Source organism: Trachemys scripta, chromosome 2, assembly GCF_013100865.1.
Source record: "Trachemys scripta elegans isolate TJP31775 chromosome 2, CAS_Tse_1.0, whole genome shotgun sequence".
NCBI lineage: Eukaryota > Metazoa > Chordata > Testudines > Emydidae > Trachemys > Trachemys scripta.
This window is the reverse complement of record NC_048299.1, coordinates 45,364,663-45,385,963: the sequence shown is the minus strand read 5'-3', so window position 1 is coordinate 45,385,963 and position 21,301 is coordinate 45,364,663. Positions and strand designations below refer to the sequence as shown.

The 21,301-nt window shown below is 41.1% G+C and overlaps 2 protein-coding genes across 5 annotated transcripts in view; both read right to left on the bottom strand.

Annotated features, from left to right (window-relative positions):
• LOC117872221 (probable acyl-CoA dehydrogenase 6) overlaps positions 1–13,823 on the bottom strand; it is a 149,309-nt gene extending 135,486 nt beyond the window's left edge. Inside the window, exon 1 of one of the 2 annotated variants that reach the window (XM_034760457.1) lies at positions 13,474–13,823. In XM_034760457.1, the coding sequence (XP_034616348.1) occupies positions 13,474–13,659 (186 nt within the window). In that variant the 5' untranslated portion in view covers positions 13,660–13,823. The remainder of the gene's footprint in view (positions 1–13,473) is intronic. The other variant, XM_034760456.1, reaches the window with a different exon arrangement.
• Positions 13,824–14,181: 358 nt separating this feature from the next.
• On the bottom strand, positions 14,182–21,026 carry LOC117872220 (guanine nucleotide-binding protein G(I)/G(S)/G(O) subunit gamma-11). Of its 3 annotated transcripts, none has more exons than XM_034760455.1 (3): positions 20,899–21,026; positions 20,269–20,367; positions 14,182–14,629 (listed from the first exon to the last, which is right to left on the bottom strand). In XM_034760455.1, exons 2-3 carry the CDS (start codon positions 20,362–20,364, stop codon positions 14,504–14,506), a joined length of 222 nt encoding a protein of 73 aa, XP_034616346.1. In that variant the 5' UTR covers positions 20,365–20,367; positions 20,899–21,026; the 3' UTR covers positions 14,182–14,503. The 3 variants fall into 3 exon arrangements, with proteins under 3 accessions (XP_034616346.1, XP_034616344.1, XP_034616345.1); XM_034760453.1 differs by lacking the exon at positions 20,899–21,026 and adding an exon at positions 20,745–20,835; XM_034760454.1 differs by lacking the exon at positions 20,899–21,026 and adding an exon at positions 20,468–20,695.
• Between the last annotated feature and the right edge of the window lie 275 nt (positions 21,027–21,301).

Genomic DNA, 21,301 nt, shown 5'->3' with positions numbered 1-21,301 from the left:
TACCCCTGGTTGAGAACCACTGCCATAGAATACCCAGTTGCAAAATGTCCTGAGGGCATCCAACTGGTTAAATACGAATGTTTTGCTCATGATCTACACAGGTTCCTAACGTTCCTTTTTGAACAACGTTTATATTCTATTTTACTAAAGCCATTTCTCCATCTCAGCAATGGTAAAATTCCGTTACAACTGCTGTTTAATCTGACCACAATGGGCAAAGTTACACATACCATGCAGCTAGACTAGAGCTCTCCTTACATCACTGTGGTAGTCAACTCTGCAGCTTTCAAATCACGTATGGCACTGTTTTCTTCTTAGTTCAGCTGTACAGACAAAACTATTTGGTCATTATTAAGATTAAATTTTTGCATATCTGAAAACTCTGCTGGGGATTTAGAAAATGTATTTGTATTCAAACTTTCAGCTCTACAGTATCTGTATTCATGGATATACATATTATATACAAAAAGATCATCTAATGATCATCTCTAGAGAAAGCATGTGATAAATGACAGCTTAGGTGTACTCCATATAAATGCAGAGTTAGAGTTACTCCAATGTTGTTGCAATACTCCCCCTAACCCGGGTGGATAAAAATCAATGATTTTTTTTTTGTAAAAAAAAAAAATCAGGTTTTTTTGATAAAATGCTTTTTGAGGAAAAACCTATCTAAAGATAGTTTTAATTAAGAAACATTATAGCTCAAAGATATCTCATCATGGAATAGGGATTATAAATTCTAATTCTATAGTATGAGACAATATATTCATGTAATGGTTAAGAAAAGTTTTGTAAATGAATTCCAATAGTTCAGGGATTAGGGACCCAATCTAATGGGGTTCCACAGGCTTCTGTATAGATTATTTAGGTTAATCTTTCTATCTACTCAATGGGACTCAGTGCTCAGTCTAGAAGATACCATCAGAGATGCTCTGTTTTGCAGTTCTCAAACTGTGGATTTGTGTCTCCAGAGGTAACATGCTTGTTAACAGCAAAAATGTTTGTAAATAAATAAATAATATATAGAGGTGAGAAATAACATACCTCAACTCTATTGTCCCTCTGCAAATTTGTGTACACTGAGTCAATCCCTTACCTCTCTCTAGAAGTTCAAAGTTTCAAAAAGTTCAATGAATAGAAGATTGTTGGAGGCAGAATAGATCTGGACAAGGAGAAGAAGTCTGGAGATAAATGCAAGAAGCAAGGGACATATGCTTGTTTTGTTAAAATATGTTTGCTGTTGAAGAAAAAATCCAGAATACTTGACGTTGTTGTTTTAGTTAAATAAAACAATTTAAATGTCTGTCTGGTGATGTTCTCCTCCTAATACAGCATGGAAAGAAAATCCTCCAAATATTAATGATTAACCCTGTTGTTTTGGAGATAGTTCACCTCCCAATGACTTCATAAATATCTGCTTCAATTACCTTTGGTAAATGAAATAACCAATCAATCATTCATTTTCTGATATAGCTGTAAAACTAATCTGAAAAGTTTTCAAAATAAATCACTGTTTAAAAACGTATAGTGTGTACCTTCTAAAAATGAAACCTACATCTATCTCTTGAGTTGTGAAGAATATGTATTAAGGTTATAACAACCAACAGGAATGCACTTTTATGTAGAAAACCATGATTAAATCGAGTCTTCCTGACTAGTGATTTAAATCATGATTTAAATCCATTTGATTTAAATCAAATCCACCCTGCCCCCAATCCCTACTGAGGGCCAGAAATCTGTTCAGGTGTCGCTGAATGTCAACATTGTTTAAAGTAAGAATAGGGGGGAAGAGAATGGTGAGGAAAACTAAAAAGATTTTGGAAGAACAGCTTAAATACTGGAACACCAATCTATATAGATGCTTATTCCCAACCACTGCGGTATCTTAGTGCCTCATGTAATTATTAATGTGAGCACACGAGGTTCTCTTTTTTGCTCTCTCTATTTCAGTCAGCAAGATATTTTTGCATGCAGTGTTATTGTGGGAAAAGTCAGGTCACAGAAATTCCCTTTTCCATGTACAACTGGCCAAGAGACTGTGCCCCCCATTCTGCTGGATTCTGACTTTGCCACAGTGACCACAAATTAATTGTAATTCTCTGTGACTAGTAAAGAAACAGAAACCCTATAGGAATTCCATTGGTTCATAATGAATCTGTCTGTCTAATACTACAGATTGCCAAGAACATGTCACCACATAGCTCCACTCTCTTCACTGGCTCTCTATCAAACACAGTGTCAAGCTCAAGTTAACAGTTATCTTCAAAGCCCTCAATAGGACAGCCCAAGCTACCTGATCCAGAACTATGGAGCTAATTTCCAGAACAGGTTGGAAAGACCACAAATCTCACTGCTTTCAAAACAAAATGTAAAACCCACTTTTTGTACCCAGGTCTACTGAGTAACCAGAAACAGTGAGAAATACAGCGGAACTCCAAGGCTGTGGCCAACTTTATGATCTGAGGGTGGACACATTCAATGCATGATGGTGTTACAGAGGCAATACATTCTTCAAGGGGATGGATGGCTTGATGACTACTTATTCTGCTCATTCCCACTGAAGCCCCTGGCATTGGCCACTGTCAGAAGACAGAATACTGGGCTAGATGTACCTTTGGTCTTACCCAATATGGCCGTTCTTATGTTCAGAGTTCCCCCACTCCCCAACCAGCATCACCCCTGTGTTTCTAGAGTGCAGCTGCTAAATCCACATGTGGCAAATCTGGACTCAAACCCCGTCAATGGGTAAAAGTGTCACTGTCTCCATCTCTCTTATGAGATTTCCACCAATCTTTTTTCAGGAGTTTGATGCTTCTAGTAACATATCATGAGTAATGTATTCCCTTTACATTTGTAGGTCATAACACAGGTTTGTACTCTGTGCGTATTTTTAGTATTATATTACGCAGGCTAATGGTCACAGGCTCACATGAGCCAGTGGAGCCCTCAGAAAGTGAGCTTGCTTAGATTTACAGCAGTCATATTAACATTCAGCTCACGCAGGCTTACCTGGGCCTTACATTCCACAAAGTCTTTTATTTACTCACACAAAAAGGTACAGTCAGTTAGGCCCTGATCCCACCAGGCTTCTTAGGCCCCAGCTTCAACCAGAACTGGCCCCTGGAAGAAGCAGACAGCCCTTTTTTACCTTGCCTGCTGGGCCTGGATTGGCTTCTGCCTGCTCCTAGCCCTTCTAGCCACTGTAGGACTGATTCTCATTGGTTCCACCTGAAGCTGATCCTGTGTGACCTTTCTATGCAGCTCCTGGAGGTCTAAACTCACTGCTCTTTCTCCCCAAAAGAGGTGTACCCTGACAGTGGAGCTTCCAGCAGGGGGCAAACAAACACCTGGTACACCTTTTTACAGTAGCAAATTGTAGGTATGGGGGAGTTTATAGAAATCTTTATGATTATCCATCAGTTCTAGCTCACTGGATTAGTAAATCTTTATTGAATTATTTCTCTCTCCTCATGTAATTTTTCTCTAGGATTTCAGTTAGTTAACTGATGGAACATCTAGCAGGAGACAACAGTTTCCCCGCACTTCTGCCTCCTGTCCCTAACCTACACGTGAGGGATTTCTCTTTACCCATCTCAAAAATGATAAAAACTAATAAAATATGCTTTAAGAATCTTATGGGGCAGGAGTAAAGGGTTAAAAACTTTGGGTGAAATTCTGGCTCCACTGAAGTCAATGGGAATTTTGCCATTGATATCAATGGGTCAGGATTTCCTCTTTTATGTGGCTATATTGTACCCTTAATCTTTAAGTAAAATTCCCCTTGGCATCAATGGGAGTTCCATTAATGGAATTAGGATAGATATTCAGTTAGCTAGAGTGGTTGACCTTGTTATTATTTATTATTTGTATTACTGTAGTGCCTAGGAGCCCAGTGATGGACCATAGTGCCTAGGACCCCACTGTGCTACTTTGCTGTCTATACTTGCACAGACAGTGTACGTCTTCTCTCTTTTGTGGATGAGAAGGAACTATTCTAAAAGAGAACTTCAACAACCTCTCCATACATTTAGATGGAAAAGGACAAACATTATTCATTTTGAAAGAAAGTGTTCTGAACAAACTGCAGGAGACAATTTTCAGAAACTCAGCATACCTGAAATTTAATATTGTGAAAAGTTCATATGTTTGTCTCCTCTTAGGCTGAAAACCCTTAGTATCCTATACATGTTTGGCTTATTCCCTTTTTGTTATGTGCAGTGATACACGTCCCCTTCTTTTGCATATTAAAAGCATGTGCATTGATACAGTAAGAAACAGGTCATTTACAGAGCTGATTAGCCTTAACTGGAGTCATATGGCTAAAGTAAAAACAAAGAGGAGTCCTTGTGGCACCTTAGAGACTAACAAATTTATTTGGGCATAAAATTTCGTGGGGTTATGCCCAAATAAATTTGTTAGTCTCTAAGGTGCTACAAGGACTCCTCGTTGTTTTTGCTGATATAGACTAACACAGTTACCACTCTGAAACATGGCTAAACTAGTGACTACTGTGTTAAATCTTTGTGACTTTAGATCACTCTTTCATAACGGTGACAATTAGACATTGATGCCCTCAGAACCAGTTCTAATGAGAATTATACTGATATAGTGTGGACCATCAACTTGAGAACACAACATATTTAAAAGTATATTTTATTAGTCCCAAAATTCCAAAAGTGGAGGTTTTTAAATTAAGATTAGATATTGTCAAAGGAGTAATTATATGCATCTTCTCATGTATACATATACCTATCTTGTCCAATTTCTTTTTTAAAAATCCAGAGAAGAAACTCAGTGTCATTTCTTCTTCAAAGTAGTTAGAGCCCAGTCACAAAATCATAGAAATGTAGGACTGGAAGGGACTTCAGTAGGTCATCTAGTCCAATCCCCAACACTGAGGCAGAACTAATTATCATCTATACTATCCCTGACAGGTGTTTGTCTAATTTATCCTTAAAATCATCCAATGACGGTAATTTGTTCGAATACTTAACTACCCTTACAGTTAGGAAATTTTCCCTAATGTCTAATCTAAATCTCTCTTGATGCAATTTAAGCCTGCCTTCAGTGGTTACAGAAAACAATTTATCACCTTCCTCTTTATAACAACCTTTTATGTACTTGAAGACTGTTATGTCTCCCCTCAGTCTTCTCTTCCATAGTATAAACAAAACAAATTTTTTCAATCTTTCCTCAGAGGTCATGTTCTCTAGACCTTTAATCATTTTGTTGCTCTCCTTTGGCCTTTCTTCAATTTGTCCACATCTTTCCTAAAGTGCGTTGCACAGAACTGGACACAATACTCCCACTGAAGCCTTATCTTCTGCTGAGTAGAGCAGAAGAATTACTTTTCATGTTGTGCTTACAACACTTCTGCTAATACATCCCAGAATGATATTTGGATTTTTTGCAACAGTGTTAAAATGTTGACTCATATTAGTCCAGATAATTTATGTTATATTGTGAAAAAAATATGTAATTGTTCTTTAAATCTACCAGTTTGGCAGTCATAATGGTATGAAATAAGTGTGAGCACTACTTTTTATGGAAATACTCTTATGCAATCCATAAACATTTATTTCTCCCTGAAGACCAAGTACAATAGGCGCTGAAAGCATTTTTAAAAATCATGAGACAGAGGGAAACATAAAAAACAAACCAAAACCCACAGAAAGTCCTAAAATCTGGGGCAAGGCAACCTCAGAGGCATAGTGCCTTGGGAACAGGAGAAATGGGAGGAAAGACACGGACAAAAACAATAATCACATATTTCCACACAAAAATGCTCAAAACAGAACCAAGCATCAATCTTATATTTTCTGATACACTTTTGCAAGAATCTAAATTAATCATAGACACTCCCACTCTCACACACCACTTTTTTGGACACAACTTTTAGCTGTCAAAAGTGTGCCAGAATATAGTCCAGTTTAGTCAGATGTGCTACTGAAGACAAGCAACATGATATAATAGCTAGCTCTGAACCACATACAATTTTTGGGCCTAACCTCTTATAGGGGACTCTGCCTGAAGTCAGTGGGATGTTATTCTCCTGTGAATAACAGGAATAATTAATCTAATACTTGGATATATAGCTGTAGTCATCTTAGATTTATGTAACATACTTTGAGACTGAGCGAAACAGAAGGCATGATCCTGCTCACAAAATTGCCATTATTGCATTTTGGCTACAAGTTAATCATTTCAGTGTCAGATGATATTGGTGACATCAGTCTATAATCACACAGAGAGAAATTTTCTTGAAGTCTTAATACATCATGCTGAAACTTATTTTACTTTTCCACTCTTATCACTGAATTATAGTTTAAAAGTTAAAACAATTCTTTGCTCTGGCAGCCCTCACAATATATTGGATTATACTTTTTGTTACACATAGGTAACACTAGTGCCCCTCCCAGCTACAAGATCCATCATGAAAGCTTCCTCTCTATCCAAGTATTGTCTAGTATATTGATTTAAATCAACTGAGGATTTGTTCCCAAAATACTTACATAATACTGCAGTCAGAGAAAAGAGGAGGAAGTGGAGCACAGGATCTGTGGGTATATTATATGCTTTCCTCATGAATGCTGGGTTCCATGTAGTTTGTGCCCAACCTCTCTGCAAGACTGAACTTCCCCTATTTAGAAGAACATTCAGTACATAATGGGTGAATCTCCCCAGGCTAGTATTCTGAATCCTTTCCCTCCTGCAGGCTTTAGTGAAAGGAAATATGATTGTAGACTAATATTTTTTTAAAATCTCAAGCCCAAATCATGTATTTCTCACTTGATGCACTTTCCTTCCTTTAATAATTTAACATCCTCCCGCTAAATAATATGATCAGTGGGTTGCACCTGTTATCCCAATGACTAGATAGCAACCTGTCACCTCCCTCTCAAATTGCTAGTGGCTAAGCTATGAAAAGCTTATTCTCAAATGATTTATTTATAATTATCGGAAGCACAATGCACTTTCTTCTTCTGCTGCTGTCCTATGGATGTAGGGAATATGACAAAGATAAATCAACCAACTTCATTCAAGTGGTTTCATTGGGAATTGAGGGCATGCTGCAGTATTTTGCAGAAGGTCTTCATCCTCTCATGCTCTCTAATATTTACTGCACTGAAAACTTTTCCTTAAATGCTCTAAATTTTTACACTACAGAAATGTCTTATAGACTTTAAGACCAGAAGGGACCATCATGATCATCTCGTCTGGCCTCCTGCACGTTGCAGGCCACAGAATCTCGCTCACCCTCTCCTGTAATAGACTTACAACCTCTGGCTGAGTTACTGAAGACATGAAATTATGATTTAAAGACTTCAAGTTACAGAGAATTTATCATTTACACTTGTTTAAATCTACAATTGACCCATGCCCCTTGTTGCACAGGAAGGTAAAAAACCTCCAGAGTCTCTGCCAATCTGCCCTGGGGGAAAATTCCTTCCCAACCCCAAATATGGCTGTCAGCTGGACCCTGAGCATTTCAGAGGACACCTGGGAAAGAATTCTCTGTCATAATTCAGAGCCCGTCCCATCACCAGCCGTTGGGGATATCTGCTACTAACAGTTGCAGATATACATGTCATTGCAGGCAGTTTCATCATACTATCCCTGCCATGAACTTAGCAAGCTGTTTTGAAGACAGTTAGGTTTTTTGCACTCACTGCTCTCCTTGGAAGGCTGTTGTAGAATTTCACTCCTCTGATGGTTAGAAACCTTCGTCTAATTTCAAGCCTAAACTTGTTGATGGCTAGTTTATATCCATTTGTTCTTGTCATTTTATTTCAAATTTTGCTGTTGTGGTGGTAAAATCAGGGGGTTTCAGAGTGCCAAATGCAGGTCCAGTGTGCTGCAGAATATATAGGACCTCAACCATACTAAATAAAGAATCGTAGACAAAAAGTGCTCACCATATTGATTTGTAACTTTGCTATGGGGATATAGACCAAGACTGACTATTATCCAAAGGACAGGGTCTGAAGTCTTCTTTATTACAGTATCCGCATTATAGCATTGCAGCAAGGATGGGATAAGCGTAATTGGGCCAGATCCTCAGGTGGCATAAATGGGAAGCTGATTTACACCGGATGAGGCTCTGGACACACATGTATGGAGAATTGCACAGGTTCATGTCCCAGAGCCCTCACTCCCATCGCCAAGACAAAATAATAAAGAAAAATGCAGAGTTTATATACAGCAGATTAAGAATTTGTTTCCTCTACATTACATTTGAATGTAATCAATCTCCATTTCAACAAGTTGTTGAATACTCTTGCACTATAACCTTGTACAATAGAGAAAAAAAAGTTACTTCTCAGAGATTTCCAAGAGGAAGGGTGGTGACCTAAAAAGTAGTAAAGGAAACTTACTCACATGACAATTTCAATATCCCTGCTAAAAACAGCTCCTTGGAATTACACGAGTCTCTTCCTCTTTATGCTCAAACAATTGGAAAATTACAGATAGTGTTATATTTTTAACCTAACAGATTACAGAGAAAAAAAGAATGGAAACACAAAATAAGGATTTCTGAGTAATGGAATCCAACTAATTATTTCTGTAACTTCTCCTGTGGTTGTGTTAGGGTTTGTCTACCCAGGAGAAAGTTACATCAGTTGAACTACAGGTGTAATTTTAAACAGGTGGCTCCAGCTATGCACCCCTGGGTTCCAGCACCCAGCTTCGTGCTCTGGCTGTGCGGCGGCAGGCACTGGCCCTGGGCACTGACCCACAGCTCCGGCTGTGCGGCAGCAGGCTCCGATCCCTGGCTCCAGCCACACAGTTCCTGTTCCCGGCTCCAGGTTCTGACCATGGGCACTGAGCCTCAGTCCTGGCTGCATGGCAGCAGACACCAGGCTCTGGCTATACGACAGTGCGGCTCATCACCCACCCCCATCGCCCCTGGCCCCTGCTGCCTCCCACAGCCTTATATCCATTCTCCCCCTTCCCCCATCGGCCCTGGACCCCACTGCCTTCCTGGCCTCTCATCCATCCCCCCGCATTGCCCTGGGCTCCTGCTTCCTCCCCCGCCCCACTCCATCCCACCATCGCCTCTGGCTCCTGCTGCCTCCCCTTCAGCCCCCCACATCCACGGCTTACTGGGTCCTGGGGCTTGCTGAGAAAAGTGATATTAAACATGCAAGTACCACTGTTCACAGCAGACTTACTAGCTATCTGTGAACACTGATACTTGCATGTTTGTTAATATCACTTACCACTTTTCATAGCCTCCCAAGTAGCTAAAGTATGCTGTGATATTAACAAATATACAAATATCACTTTTCATAGCAAGCCCCAGGACCCACTAAGCTCTGGATGGGGGAGCCGAAGGGGGAGGCAGCATTATTTTTATTATTGAGTCTGTCAGAAAAACCTACAAATATAAATTACAATGACTTGGATGTGAATCTGTGCATTTTTAATTGTTTTTCCTAAAGTTAATGAAGTATTTTAGAAAAAGTGTCAGTGCGGCCACCAGTGAGAGTTGGTGGCCGCACTCTGAGGCCACCAAAAAAATGTGCTGTGAGAACCCCTGCAAGAGACCATCCTTCCTCTCTGTATTCAGGTATTTAATTTGTTCTAAGTTTTAGAGTTGCCAAACTTAATAGCTGGTGATATTTTCTATTAAATAAGGGACAAACCCTAGTCCCTAAGCACATGCACACTCCTACAGCCCCAGCACAAAGTGGAAATAGTGTAGTTCCACTACACATGAAGAGATGAATGCAATAGTTCTGCAGCCTCTCTGCACCACAGAACCTAGCTCTTCATGTGCCTCCCTTTATGCTAGTATATGGGAAGAGGAGTATGCTGTCCAAGGAAGTTGGTGGATCTCTGACGTCTCAGATACGTAGGTCAAACCCTCCATCTGCATCAAGGATCTCTGCAAACCTAAGGCTGCGGGAGCAGCTATAGAGTTACTCTGCTGTCACTTCACAGATTGGGGAGGATTCCTCATCCTATGTACAGTCAATTTACTCTGGCTTCGTGCAGGATCCAGGGGTTCAGTCTAAGTGAATAATATTGTTTGTATTAATATACTAATCAAGACATAGAAATCTTTCCTTTATGTGAATAGAAATCAAAGCACAACAGAATATAAAGCTCAGGGGAAGAGGCCTAACATTATTCATGCATATCAACACACTAATTAAACATCCTTTAAACTAATGAGACAATGGTACATCTTGTTTGAGCATGAGAAGTACAAGTTGTAATTTTAAAATGAAAGGAAAATAAACAACATGAATCAACTGTCTGTTCCCACATTGAACTAAGAAATAAAGGAATTTGGAAAGGTTAAACTCATCTAATAATGTACAAAATCCCAAGTGAAATGAAATATCGTCCACTGGCAGGAATCATAGCATAAGATGGACCCGTTTCATTCATACAGTGCAAAGGCTCCCATCGTGAACCCTAATGATTATCACAGTTGTGCCTTGTAGGTCATAGTGTAGAAAAAGTGATTCAAGCTTCTACTTGTGATATTGGTATAGATATCAGGCTGTGAGGACCATGTGACTTGGTAATACACTGAACTCACTGATGCCACAATCAGATTTCTACTCATTTAAAATTTTATTTTATTAGAAGCTCCTCTCTTATTTTGTCTTATTTGGTCTTACATAGTCCCTTCATATTCCTCTCAAGAATACTACATGCATACACCAAAGAGGTTCTACTCTGAATTTCTTGTACACTTATTATTCTCACTGAGTTCAATAAGAATTTTTCATTTGCCAGGAATTCAGAGTCAGGCCCTATTACACCAAGTATGATCAAGATACTATTGTTTGTTTTTGGACTGTACTTTGCATACATTGCAAACTTAAAAGACCAAAAACATCCATTCAATCCTGTTCAGATACACAGTATGAAATGTACATTGTATACATACATAGTGGTATAATATATAATAGATTCTATTACATAATTCTGAAAAAGTTTAAGAAAACAGCAAATAATGAAAATATCAAGGAATTTTTTAAATAATTTTTCTGCTTTGAATAATGAAGCAAACTGCATATTCTAGATATCCTACAGCATGAAGAGGATTGGAACAGCTCAAGCATGTGAAAGTTGGTGGTTCAATCTGTGATTTCTCAATCCATGTCACATGTGGAAAGTGTTTGTAATTCAGTGGATTAGAAGACTGAGAAATGACTCTGTTTTTCAAACACCAGTACATTATTCATGAGTTAACCTTTTTTTAACCTATGAAAATCAAAGTTGAACCAGAAATTAGAATTGGAAAAAATATATTCTTTACCTACAGCATTCTTACTATAAAGAGCAGCTCTTGGCAATATACACTCTTCTACACAGGTCATAAACCCTGGTTCTCAGCTCTGTACTGTAATAGTATTCTCTGTAACAATACTTTTAATGTGCTGAATCTGACTGTCAGAGACCAATTAGTATGACTATGACTGTTGCTTTAACTAGCTGTTAAATCCAGGATCTCTTCACAATAATGATTATTGTTACAGAGCACCCTGACTGCCATTTCCTCAAACACCCCCTTAGAGAGATCCCATATCTCACATTATAAATAGAAAGTGAAGGGCCAAAATCTGATTTTAGCTGCACCATCAAATGCCTAAGTAACTCCATAATCTCCACTCACAGGAAATACTCTGAAATTACACAAATGTAACTAAGAGCAGAATTTGGCCTTGTAATGCAGTTGAGGACAGATCTGAAGCAAAACCGTGCACCTACTTAATGCAAAAATAGATGTAGATTTTAATTATAAACAGGAATGTCAAATTATGACAACTTGTTTGGGTGGTTTTTTTTAAAGTAGGGACATTTAAATAGCTTTAACATTAATCGAAAATAAAGGACTTTTCATCCAAATCAAAGAGACTTGGAAGGTCTGTTTAAAAGCCAAACTCCTGTTGGATCCCAACCATAAGCCTGCAAACATAATTAGTAAAAGCTTTGTAACCTCCTGAGCCTGAGGGTGGACTGTGTGTGGCTAAGAAGCTAAGTGATTATTACTACTGTCTAGATTACAGCTCAGATTGAAACTGTGTTTAAACCACATTACATAATAAGAAAGGTTTACTGCTGATAAGAGGCTACATATGAAGAGTTCTATCAATTAATGTTTTTCAAAGTATGTCATTGGAGGAAAATAAATCTTTGCCTTCTGATGTAATGAGCCAAACTTGCCCTTGTTGTAACTCTGCTAACTTCAGTGGAACTACTTCAGGGAAAATTTGGACCAATATTGTTAATTAATACAAAGTCTCCAAAGTGAGAAAGTCATTTAAAGTTACGTATTTTACCAAAGTTTCTTACCTGTTTTCTAACAACCTTGAAAAATATTAAAATCAGCTGTGTTTTAAAAATCTTTTTTTTTCTTTCCCACTATGTTTGTTGTTTGATGTGTACATTTCACTTAAGGAGGCTAATGAAAACAGCTGTGTGCATTGCCTGCCTAGCTATCTATCCATCCTCTATTTCTCTTTCACAGTACTATAATTTCCAAATTGCAAACATGACCTGGAGAATGTCTGAACGTGAACAAAAAATGGCTTCGCTAATGATTTTAAACTATGTATGAAACATTTCTGTCAATATGAGGTTTGGTAAACAAATAGTTATACTTGTTATTATTGTACCAAACCTACGGTAAAAATGGAGAGTATATTACCTATATTTAAACTGACCACCTACCAAAGATACTAGTAGCAACCTTAGGGCAAGGTGGTTTATGCATTTCATTGAGCAGGGCACATTAGGGACTCCATGCTACACACCAACCTGCCAGTTTCTGGGCCACCCCTAATTCCCCCTTTCTAGCGCCAGCTGACTGCTGTCAGTGGGCTGGGATCAATCCCCTAATTATCCTGCTCAGAAAGTCGTGTCCCTCCTGACATCCCAGTCCTTGGCTAGGGGTCACCGCCAGAAGCTCCCAAATTCCAGAGAGTATCAGAGGGGTAGCCGTGTTAGTCTGAATCTGTAAAAAGCAACAGAGGGTCCTGTGGCACCTTAAACTCACTTCTTCAGATGCATCTGAAGAAGTGAGGTTCTTACCCACGAAAGCTTACGCTCCCAATACTTCTGTTAGTCTTTAAGGTGCCACAGGACCCTCTGTTGCTTTGCACGAATTCCAGAGAGGCTCTGCACAGCCTCTAGCCATCAGGCGGCAGTCACGGCTGAGCACCTGAGCTGGTGTGCTTGGGAGATACTGGCAGGGTAATGGCAGCGAGGGGCACTGTACAGACACAGCTGAACCAGGGGGTGGGGAGAGCCGGATGATAGGGAACGAACGGGACAGCAACTGGGGCCTCGCACGGGTCTCTGCACGGAGGGCCCAGGCCGAGGGCAGCTGGAGAGGAGCCCTGCGCCCGGGCACCGCAAGAGCAAAGCTAGCTCAGGCTGCAAAGAACCCAGGCTCCCCCCGTACTGAGCGAAGCGGGGAACCACCCCCCCAGCCGCAGGGCAGGCTGGTACCTTTCGCAGAGACGCCCTCAAGGCGTAATGCTCCCGCGAGTACAGCAAGTGGGCTCCTTCCCCGGCGGCTCCAGGGGCGCGGCTCGAGCTGGCCGCCCGCAGCGGGGACCGAGCGGGGCTGGACAGCCCAGAGCTCCACTTGCCCCACTTCCCGCGCGCCAGCAGGCCGGGCCAGCACCGAGCCATGGCGGGGACTGCAGGGAACAACACACATGCGCAGCAGCCTCCCAATGCCTGCAGCCGGGACCGCGGCCTGGGGTAGGCGAGGGCGCTGCCTGGAGTCACCGGCGCTGCACCTGCTCGGCGCGTTCCTCGCCGGGCTTAGCGGGCGAGGCGCATTTGGTGCCGCGTCAGCTGTCCAGTAGCTCGCAGGCTGCAGCCCTTAGCAAACACAGGCGGATGCAGGGTTTACACTGCTGGGAAAGGCGCTGCAAACAGAACCCTCCCTGGCCGCCTGACTGTTGGGGACACAGCCTGCTGCTCCATTCGTTTTAATTTGCGGGTGAACAATTGTTCTCTACCTTTTTCCAGGTTAGTTCCATGAGACTTTTAAACTACCCAATTGTCCCGCCTTCACGTGGCCCCGAAGTAGTTCTTGCCTTGGGGGCTGGGTGGTTCAGGGTGTGCCACAAGCATCATGCAACGAAAATGCAAACGTTTGACCACATTCTTTGCATATCTTTTTCTAAAGGAACACTAAAACGTTGGTACAAGCAAGAGTTTTTATTAAAACGAACTAGTAAATGCAAGAGTCAAGAAACCACATGCTAAACAGACACTACACGCAAATGCCCATTAGTACATTAAGCAAGTATCTGTCCCCTCTGGGGAACAATATTTAGAAGACAAAGTATTATCAAGTAATGAGATATAATTAGATCATATAAAATGATAAAGAGATAAACAGGATTCTCATTCAAGGTTGTTTTTAATCCATTGACAGTACTCGTTCAACAAGGACCCATGGAACTGAGGACAAATAGTTATCCACTAAAGGTACAATAACGTATGTTCCAATTGCAGACTTCTTTCATGCAATGACACAGCCTCCTTTCTCTTTAAAGGGATTCCGGTCTTCAGGAATACCCTTGACCAAAGGATCCTCTCCAGATCTTTCTTCAATGTAGTTCTTTATATCTTCAGAACATTTGGACACCTTAAATAAAAGAAGAAATAAGGTTCTGCTTTATACATAGCAATCACATTTCGCATTAGAATAAAAAGACAACGTTCACTTCATAACATTCTTTTGCTCTTTCTTATATTTACATTATACTTAAAAGGACCAGATGCTGCCAGTGCTCCACATGTGATCACTGAGCACCTCCAAAAATCAGGCCCTAAATTTAAAACAAAAAAATACTTGTTATAATAATCTCTAACATTACTAAATTTGAAAGTATGTTAAAAGTCAAGTTTCTTTTCTTTTTATTCCTCCTACAGTTTTGTAAAATGTATTTTTTTTCTTCTGAACCAGTCAATAAATGATTTATTTGGTGAGCTGTTTGTTCCCCTCCCAAGTATGTGTTTCATATTTACTGGTAAAAGAAGTAAAGGTCATATTTTTCAAAAGTGCCTAGTAATTCTGGATGCATCAATACTTTGGTGTCCAACTTGAGACACCTTTTAGGAGCCTCCTTTTCAGAAAATACTGAGCATTCTCCTTCTGAAAATCAGGCTTTTAAAAGTATCTCAAGTTGCACTCAAAAATCAATAGTTACCTTTGAAACGGTTGGCTAAGATATATTTTTTTTTAAATCTGCAAGCAACAGCTCAGAAGTGTGCCCAGGATGTTTAATGTTGCATCACACATCCACATAAGCTTCTGTGTGAAAACATATCATAGTACGGATGATATTCAGCCTAGTCCTGCAGTTACTGCACATAAAAATCCTCCACTGATTTAAAAATAAAAAACTAAAAATTAATAATGTAATTAAATTAGGATCACACAAAACTCACATTGATTTCAATGGTATTCATATGCAACTGCTGCAGAATCAGCAGAATTTGAACCCAAAGTCAATGTAACATTACACATTTTTCCAAACAAATGCTTCAGTACCCTTTTTTCTATTATAACAAAAGCCAACAGTCAAGGTGTAGTCCTACGATAACAAGCATGTTGAATGGAAGAAAAAAATTCAACAAGGAAACACATTTCACTTATCGGTTACAAAGGCTTATTATAAACAGCAGTTAGTATAACATCCTAAAAATTATGAAAAACACATTGTCATAGTCCTTTCAAGCATACAGTGGTCTTCCAGTAGACGCTTGTTTGCAGCAACACTTTGTAAGAGCAACCTCCCCTTACGAGCAACATTTCCCCTGAGAACACTTTCCCCACTGAATTGTCGACACTCCCCATAACAGCAACAGCTGCTTAGGAGCAACATAACAAAAGAGCACTGTATGTTCCTACTCATGAGCATCTACTATAATATTCTGTGTGATATTTTGTGACAAATTCATAGCAAAGTAACATCTACTATAATGGGACTATAGTCTCCCTTCCAATTTAGAGAACTACAGAAGGGGGAAAACTCCTAGAGCAGTGGTTCTCAACCAGGAGTCCAGGGCCCCCTGGAGGGGCCACAAACAAGCTTCAGGGGGTCTGCAAAGTAGGGCCAGCATTAGACTTACTGGGGCCCAGGGCAGAAAGCCTAAAACCCACCACATTGGGCTGAAGCCCAGGGCCCTGAGTCCCAAACCCCGCAACCTGGGGCTGAAGCTTAAACCTGAGCAATGTAGCTTTGCAGGGCCCCTGTGGCATAAGAACGGCCCTACTGGGTCAGATCAAAGGTCCATCTAGCCCAGTATCCTATCTTCCAACAGTGGCCAATGCCACGTGACCCAGAGGGAATGAACAGGACAGGTAATCATCAAGTGATCCATCCCTGTTGCCCATTCCCAGTTTCTGACAAACAGAGGCTAGGGACACCATCCCTGTCCATCCTGGCTAATAGCCATTAATGGACCTATCCTCCATGAATTTATCTAATTCATTTTTGAACCCTGTTATAGTCTTGGCCTTCACAACATCCTCTGGCAAAGAGTTCCATAGGTTGACTGTGTGTTGTGTGAAGAAATACTTCCTTTTGTTTGTTTTAAACCTGCTGCCCATTAATTTCATTTGGTGACCCCCAGTTCTTGTGTTAGGAGAAGGAGTAAATAACACTTCCTTATTTACTTGCTCCACCCCACTCATGATTTTATAGACCCATATCATATTCCCCTTTAGTTGTCTCTTTTCCAAGCTGAAAAGTGGCAGTCTTATTAATCTCTCCTCATACGGAAGCTGTTCCATACCCCTAATCATTAATCCTAATCAATTGCCCTGCTTGCTACCCCGTAATGCGGGCCCTGACTTTTATATGCAGCAGAAAACCAGTTATTGTGTCTCAGATGGGCCATGGAATTTTTATAGCGGGGGGAGGGGAGAAAGAGAAGGCCTCAGAAAGAAAAAGGTTGAGAACCCCTGTCCTAGAGAAATGTCTATGTTCTGTGCTCTCCCAAGGAAGAGCGATTTGAAACCCTACAGAAAAGGCCAGGGGTTCAGTCTCCAGACCCTATGGGCAAATCCCATAGATTCTGGAGATCCCCTTTGTTTATGCATCCCTCTGATTTCCTCTTCCCTGGAGCAACATGGTTTCACCTACAGAAGCAACAACTTGTCCCTGATACCTTAGATATCTGGAACGTTTGAGGACTGCATTCTGAATAGAGTTGCTTCTTCCCAGCATTCCCCTCCGATTTCCAAGAGAGCCCTGCAGAGGCACAGTTAAGAGGAGTCTCCAGGAAAGGACTTCTATTGTTTCTGGGAAGGGAAAAACTTGACACACTGGCTATTCTTCCCATTTTTAGTGGATTTGGGCACTTCCTCTGCCTCATTTATTGTGTTTTGTTCAACCAAACAAAATTAAACCTACCAAAATAAGACACATGCTTCTCTCCCCAAAGGAAAGAGGATGAGGAAACAAGCAACAAATGGTAGGCACATAGTCACTACAGGAAGATGTTCAGCTACTATGATGATGAATGTGGTATAAGAACTTATATATAATAGAAATAGAAGTAGAATAGTCATTACAACAGAATCAGTACATCTGGCCTACTTACAATAGAGAGATTCTAATGGACATAGGTGCTGGAAGTAGGGATGCTAGGGGTGCCACACCTCTGGCTTGAAGTGGTTTCCATCATATACGGGGTTTACAGTTTGGTTTGATGGCTCTCAGCACCCCCACTATACAAACTCTCCCAGCACCCCTCCTACTAGATTATGAAAAGTTAAGTCTTAGGCCATTAAGTGTATCGACTAAGATCTAATTACCCATAACCTATGACTAAGTCACAGTAGGGAGAAACATAGGCCTATGGTTAATAACTTGGATCCCATCCTGCAAAATCTTATGCACATACTTAGCTTTACTACCATGAGCAGATCCATTGATTTCAGTTGGGACTATTCATGGTGGTAAAGCATGTGTGAAAGCGCTTGCAGGATTGGGGGCTTATTTTGTTTGGATCTTGAAGAGGAGGATCCTTTTTGCTTATGAGAAACATTTCTCTTGAGTATGAATCTGTATATTTTTATTCACCAAGGGAGATTATTTTAAAGGAAATTTCCTCACTACATCGTGTCAAAATGATGAAGAGGGTTTTTTGCATTTGGTTGAAATCAAAGGGACTTTGATAGGCATATTTGCTTTTGTCCATGAGAGGAATAGGGGATGTGGTTCTGTATGTGCACAAAATTCTCATATCAAATGGTGATTTATGCACATGGATAATGGGAAACGTAATTGACAGGAAATAAAAGACTGGTAAGTATTACAATGCAACCTAACAAGGTACATCCATACAGGTGAGGGACACTCTCTCTGCTGACATTATGGAGATTCCCAACTATGTCTTCTCCTAAATTTCTCAGACTCATCTTATTTACAATAATGTCTTTTCTTTTTAAACGCATTAGATTATGTGCATCCTATGGAGTGTTTTTTAGTCACTGCAATGTTTTTGAGGCAAGAATCAGATGTTAATATGCATTTATACACATTGCAAGGGGCTCTGGATCCCATTGGAGCATCTTGGTTCTCTTGTAATCTAAATAACTATAATCAATCTAAAAAAAAAATCACTGACATCTATTTCATGGACTAAAATACACCTCTGACATCAATATTTTGTTTCTAAGCAAAGTCCCTGAACCTGCAGGCTAAGCATCTGTAACTTTATTCAAATGGATAGTCCCATTGACGTCATGTGAGTAAAGTTATACAGCTGCTTAAGTAGATACAGGATCAAGGATTAAATTCAGGGCCCCATCCTGCTCCCACTGAAGTAAACAGGAGTTTTGTCAATTACTCCAGTGGGAACAGGAGCAGATGCAAAAATCTATGGATCAAGAATTTTCATCTACAGAAAATGTGCACTGTAAAATACATCTCAGGTTGTTGACTGCATACTACTTCACAAGGTGAATCACCAGAAACAACAACAAAACACCTTTGACTTTTGAATCGGTCCTTATGGGCCACGGTTCTACAACAACTGTTCTCCTTCTGTGGACCACTTCACAATAGGGAGAGACTTTGGGGAATTCCTCCTAGGCTTCCAGGCCATTCTGTGTCTGGCCTGGAAGCCCTGCAAAGCACCAGAAAGAACTCTGGAGACCAGAGTCTGAGAACCACTCGCTTGTACAGTTTTGTTTTAACTAACAAGGCTGTTTTGAATGATAGGACTTGGTTTCTAGAAACCAGCAAAATCATTTTGTGTTCTAGACTATCTCCAAAATGTCTATTTCCGTCAAATTCAGTGGGGGAGAAAATCCCATGGTTGAGGTCACATATTCCAATGTTCAGCACACAGTGGATATTGCATCCCACAGTTTGAAAGTCTGAATGGTCCCTTGTCTTTATTTCCTCTTTAGAGAGCAGTTCAGCTGCCCTGTGCCAACTGCACCACACCCAGTCTCGCTGAGCCCTTGGGTTTTAGCAGCAGAGAATACCGAATTTAGCACTAACACCCTATGATTAACTTGTTAATGTGTTTTCCTCTTTTTTCCTACAATTATAGGGACATTTCTCAGGCTGTATCACTCACATTTAACCTCCATATGTCTGGATCCTCCTTCCTATAGTTTTCAGAAGTTTTTAGCTCCGATTTCTGTGACGGAGGGTAGCAGGTACAGTCACCAGAAACTAAACTACGTGGGGAGCGAGAAACTAATCTAAAATTCATTAAAAGTTACTGAGCGTTAAGTATATTCTAAAAACACACAAAGACATCACGGCCCCAATGTCTGTTTCATCTCTTCAATCCCCACCTCCGCCTTTTGCAAGAAGGGAGAGCTCGTGGGGTCTGAAATCCTTTCCCCAGTCTGAGATCGCGCTTCTGCGCCTTTTCTCCCATCAGTGAGCCATTGATAGGCGAAATTAACCACCTCATTTAACCGCGCAGGCATCTATCTGCATGTCTCATTTCACTCCCATAAGGAGGGTCAGCGCTTCAGTGGGGCGTGAAAACCCTTCTCCGCGCTGCGAGAGACACTGCGGCGCTCACCACTGAGAGGTTATTTTAGGCATTGTTGTTGTTGTTACAACCAAAGTGTTACTTTGTTACTTCCAAAGTCCCCCCCTCCTCCTCCAACCCCGGAGACCAGAGAGCTAAAGATCTTGTTCACGCCCCAGCCAGCCCTCAGCTCCAATCTGCCTCCCCGGGGCGATGGGGCTATTTCAGCCGCAGGATCTCCGGGGGCTGGGGAGGGGGCAGCCTGGGGGAACTCACCGGTTGTCTTTCCAACTTCACTTCTTTCCGGAGCTGCTCAACTTCCATTTTCAGTTTATCCTTTTCGCTCAGATCCTCTATATTGATCGCCGGCATTTTCTAGTTGTAAAAAGGGGAGCGAGTTACCCTCTTGGGAGAGATGCCGGGACCCAGCGGTTCACGAAAGAGCCCCCACCCGACCCCCGAGGGCATGACTTACTGTTGTCCCGGGCGAAATTGACCCGATTCTCTGAAGTAGCAATTTCCTCTCCAATAAACTCCCTCATGCACCTTCCCCAGAGTGCCCCAGCTAGCTACTCACACCAGCGACTCCTGGGTTTTAAATCATCAGCATAAGCTTCCTAAACGGATCAAACCCAGCCGTTTGACCCCCACCCTTCCACCCTGACCGAGAGGACGTTTACACTAGACACTGCACACATGGGTACAATAACGCACAACGAGTTACTTTTCCCTCCCCTTCCCTCCATTCAAACCTTCAGTCTCTCCTTTGCTGTATAAATAGGAATCAACTCTTTTATGTAAACTTGGCCGGCCAGTAACAGAGGAGGTGGGGGGGGGTCGGGTATCATTGATTAATCCATTTAAATCCCAGTGTATTTAATCTGGTATTAACACAGAATTAGATACCTAGGCGCAGTATCACCAGCGTAATGCAGAACAAGGCACGGAAGTGAGCAGGGCTGACTGTTCTGGGGAAGAGGATGTGTGTGCTGAAAACTTTCTCCACAAGGAAGAAGCCAGACATATTTAGAACACACATCGTTTGAGAGGAAGCAGATTTGCTACGGAAATGTCCGGCCTTTTTGTGTGCCAGATTCATGGTGGTACCGAATGACAAGGCTGGTGGAGGAAAGTGGGGGCGGTTAAGACAGGCATATAGACTCATATAACAGTGTTGCTGCAAGAGTGATCTGGTTCACAGAGCACAGTCTGGAAAAGGACCACGAAATTCCCCTTGAAATAGTTTCTTCCTTTTGTTAAATTAAAACACTCTGTAAACATTTGGAACTCATGATTCATCTGACTTTAT